The sequence below is a fragment of the Papilio xuthus genome, unplaced genomic scaffold, assembly GCF_000836235.2.
Source record: "Papilio xuthus unplaced genomic scaffold, Pxut_1.1 DF829567.1, whole genome shotgun sequence".
NCBI classification, from domain to species: domain Eukaryota; kingdom Metazoa; phylum Arthropoda; class Insecta; order Lepidoptera; family Papilionidae; genus Papilio; species Papilio xuthus.
The window spans coordinates 13095-17169 of record NW_013529082.1 but is presented as its reverse complement, the minus strand read 5'-3'; the positions used below and the strand labels follow the sequence as shown (position 1 = coordinate 17169).

At 49.0% G+C, this 4075-nt stretch overlaps 2 protein-coding genes across 2 annotated transcripts in view; one reads left to right on the top strand and one right to left on the bottom strand.

Annotated features, from left to right (window-relative positions):
• The window catches only part of Smu1 (Smu1 spliceosomal factor), a 4057-nt gene extending 2809 nt beyond the window's left edge, over positions 1-1248 (top strand). The window contains exons 7-9 of the mRNA XM_013312040.1: positions 45-172; positions 432-876; positions 945-1248. Coding sequence (XP_013167494.1) covers positions 45-172; positions 432-876; positions 945-1043 — 672 coding nt within the window. The 3' untranslated portion in view covers positions 1044-1248. The remainder of the gene's footprint in view (positions 1-44; positions 173-431; positions 877-944) is intronic.
• A 617-nt stretch (positions 1249-1865) lies between these two features.
• On the bottom strand, positions 1866-3991 carry Cdk2 (Cyclin-dependent kinase 2). Its single transcript, XM_013310993.1, has 4 exons — positions 3701-3991; positions 2910-3105; positions 2525-2797; positions 1866-2246 (listed from the first exon to the last, which is right to left on the bottom strand). Exons 1-4 carry the CDS (start codon positions 3814-3816, stop codon positions 1866-1868), a joined length of 966 nt encoding a protein of 321 aa, XP_013166447.1. The 5' UTR covers positions 3817-3991.
• Between the last annotated feature and the right edge of the window lie 84 nt (positions 3992-4075).

The following is a 4075-nucleotide window of genomic DNA, read 5'->3' as shown; positions in this document are numbered from 1 at the left end:
CGGGGCACCAGGCAGTGACGTGACGTGACGTGACGTGTCGGCAGGTGTGGAAGGTGTCGAGCGGGCAGGTGCAGCGCAAGCTGGAGCGCGCGCACGGCAAGGGCGTGACGTGCCTGCAGTTCACGCGCGACAACACGCAGATCCTGTCCGCCTCCTTCGACCGCACCATCCGGTGAGCCTTCTCAAGTCTTCATCATTCAACTCATTGCACATTTTGTAGTAAAACCTCTAGCTCGGAGTTAAACTATTTTTAGCCGACATATCTACTGTAAGTTAGGCGGCTGTCTATGCGCTCCTTGCATTTTTATGATCGAAGTATGTATGACCGTTTGGTCGCGGCCGAGATCGCTCACCTTTCACTACATCCATAGAGAGTGGATGTAGGAAAGGCGAGAGCGGTGCGTTGAGACGCCGGCCCTGCGCGTGTGCAGCATCCACGGCCTGAAGTCGGGCAAGCTGCTGAAGGAGTTCCGCGGGCACACCTCCTTCGTGAACGAGGCGGTGTTCACGCCGGACGGGCACGCCGTGCTGAGCGCCTCCTCGGACGGCACGGTGCGCCTGTGGAGCGTTCGCACCGGCGAGTGCACGGCCACCTTCAAGCCGCTGGGGTCCGGCGAGCCGCCCGTCAACTCGCTGCTGCTGCTGCCCAAGAACCCCGAGCACTTCCTCGTCTGCAACCGCACGAACACCGTCGTCATCATGAACATGGCGGGCCAGATCGTGCGCTCGCTGTCCACCGGGCGGCGCGAGGCGGAGGGCGGCGCGCTCGTCTGCGCAGCGCTCGGCGCGCGCGGCCGCCTCGTCTACTGCGCCGCCGAGGACCTCGTGCTGTACGCCTTCTGCGCCCACAGCGGCAAGCTCGAGCGCACCATCAACGTGAGTACCTCGGCCCCACCACACTCGCCGCCACCCACCACACCCTCACTCCTCACTTCCGCTTGCAGATCCACGAGAAGGCGGTGATCGGCATGACGCACCACCCGCACCAGAACCTGCTCGCCACCTACAGCGAGGACGGCCTGCTCAAGATATGGAAGCCCTAGCTTTAGAGTATTATACGATTAGGATAAGTCTTTTGTACATAGGATACATGTGGTGAGGTACGACGACCAGAGGATTTTGTACTTGAGACAAGCGCACCTTCATTCGCAAGGCGGCATTTGCAAGCCTCCGCTTGCAAAGCAATGCCGTAAGTAAAGAAACAGAAGTTGGTGTCTTGTATTAATGCATTAAAATATTAAATCTCAATATGTCTTTCAATAGTCTTCTAACTGACTTCGCAGTAAAAGACGTCCATCATTTTATATAATAAAGTATTCCGAGAATTGATTGAGTCTTGAGACTTAATAAATAATAATATCTCCTTGATACAATAAAAATGTAAAAGTTTGGATGTATGGACATTTGTTAGAAGATAGAGAAGATAGTGTCAAAGTGCACTCAGGTTTTCGTCAGGTCGGATTTGCGGGCGACGGCTAGTATCACATATTAACAATATATTGTTAACTAGCTCTAGCCCGAGACTTCGTCTGCGCGGAATCACAAAACTTTAATAAGTAGTCTATGTGTTCTATCAAGCTATGTTCTACATCTGTGCTAAATTTTAGCGAGATCCATGCAGCCGTTCTGGAGATACCTTCAAACAAACATCCATCTATCCATCCATACATGCAAATATTCACATTTAAAATATTAGTGAGATGTAGGTAAAATAAAAAATCTAGACTTGAAAGTAAAAGTGAAAGTTTAAGGCAAAAGACCTTCAGGTAAAATACAATCGGTACGGTACACCTCAAGATGTGCCTGAACTAACTAAATAAATAAAAGCATTCACTTAAAATAACAGATATTTATTCGGCGTAAGTCTAGGGCAGCGTGTCGGGTGTGGGCGTGGGCACGGGGGAGGCGGGCGTGGGCGTGGGCGCGGGCGCGGGCGGAAGGCGCGGGGGCACGCGGCGCGCGTCCGCCAGGTAGGCGTGCGCCGCGGCCGCGCGCGCCGGCACGCGCTCCGCGGGCTCGTAGCGCAGCATGGCCTCGAAGAGCGCGGCGGCGTGGGGCTGGGCGCGCGCCGCGTCGGGCAGCAGGCTGCGCGCAGGGCGGGCCGGCCAGCGCGGGAAGGCGGCGCGGAAGTCGGGCAGCTGGCGCGCGCCGGGCCACAGCGCCTCGCCGGGCGTGCCCAGCGCGCGGAACACGCGGAACAGCTGGTCGATCTCGCTGTCGCCCGGGAACAGAGTGCGCCCGCTCGCCTGCGACAAACGGCGCACAATTCTTCCATGTTAAAAACGGAAGTCGACAGAGAAGATCGTCACATTTTACGGCCTTTATTTATCTTTAAGAAGTGCGAAAATGAATGTCTATGGTATTTATGGTCCCGATACTGTTACAGCTGTAATACATATTTTATGGTTGAGATATATCTCGCTAAAACCCAGAGGAGCTCTCTGGCTCCAATAAACTGTAAATCAAACCATTAGGACGCCGCCGAATCAGTGTACCGACCAGCTCACGAGCAAAGCACACTTACCATTTCTGCGTAAATGCAGGCGAGGCTCCATACGTCCACCGCCGTGGAGTAGAATTTGGCTCCGAGCAGGATCTCTGGCGCGCGGTACCACAGCGTGACCACTTCGTGCGTGTAGGCGCGCACCGGAATGCCGAAGGCGCGCGCCAGCCCAAAGTCCGCGATCTTGATGCGCCCCTCCGCGTCCACTAGCAGGTTCTGTGGCTTGAGGTCACGGTGCAGCACGCGCTGCCCGTGGCAGTATGCCACACCCTCCAACAGCTGCCGCAGGTAGCTCTGACACACATTCCCATACATATAATACCCGAATATGGAACAAGAACAGTCAAAAAGAAAATGCAAGTGTATATACTTCAATAATTTCAATCTTTTTTTTTTAATTTATTACCTTAACTAGATCTAAATCTAAAGGTCCACTAGTCAGATCCATTAGACGTTTGAGATCCATGTGCAGGCATTCAAAAACAAGGAACAACTTTGAGTCAACCAGCAACACATCTAAAAGCCGCACAACAGCGGGATGCTTCAGCTCTCGCAGCACTGAGATCTCTCGCAATGCCGTTGATGGTACACCCTCCGGCTCACTGTGGACATTACAGTGGAACTACTGTACTATGTTGTGCTAACAAGAATATTTAACTTTGTAAATTAAATAAACTAAACCTTTACATATATTTTGGCACTATAAAAACTGTCAGCATTATGTGTGTTTTGGCTATCCACTCCACATGTTTAAATTGCCCCATGCTGTACTGGGACTGTTGATGGCTCACTTTGCTACCTTACTGAAGAAATAGTTGCAGCAATTTACTCAATGCACTTATCAGACAATCCACAGAAATACTTCCCCTTCACACCTTATGTGTGGTGGTGGTATTGCACGGGCCAAGAGGGCCTTTTAACCAGCAGCATTAGAATGGACTAACGGGCTCTGCAAATCTACATATATACAGTCAAATAAACAGTGTATAGGCACTGTAATTAAAATAGAAATATTTTGTATAAGTGACTGTTCATAAGAAAAAAATAAAATACAAATTGACACTTAAATATCAAAACAAAGGGCATATTTAAACAAGAGAGCTTACAAAGCTCTGAATCATTTAATAAATTGAACCTAAAATATCGCAAGCAATGTATCAATTGCAAGCAAACGTCAATTTTGGCGCCAAAACTTACTTTTCAAGTTTTATTTTCTTTAAAGCAATTTCTTTTCCAGTTATTCGATCTCTTGCTTTATAAACTACTCCATATGTTCCTTCCCCGATTTTTTCCACTTTTGAAAAGTTCTCCATTAATGATGGTTATAACTGAGCTAACATTTAGAGCAATCTAGGTATACAGAATTTGCAACCATATTATAAATTGTTTTGTTTTGTATAAGCAGCTAGCCGTTCTGGTAATTGCCAATCAAAGAGTATAGTTAATATAGTCTAGAAATACCAGTGCAATGTCAAGTGTCAATGTCAATTTCAACTCTCCAACAAGTTGTTTTTTTTTTTTTTGTGGCTTTGTTACCTGGTATATATTATACCAATACAGTCTGATATATAG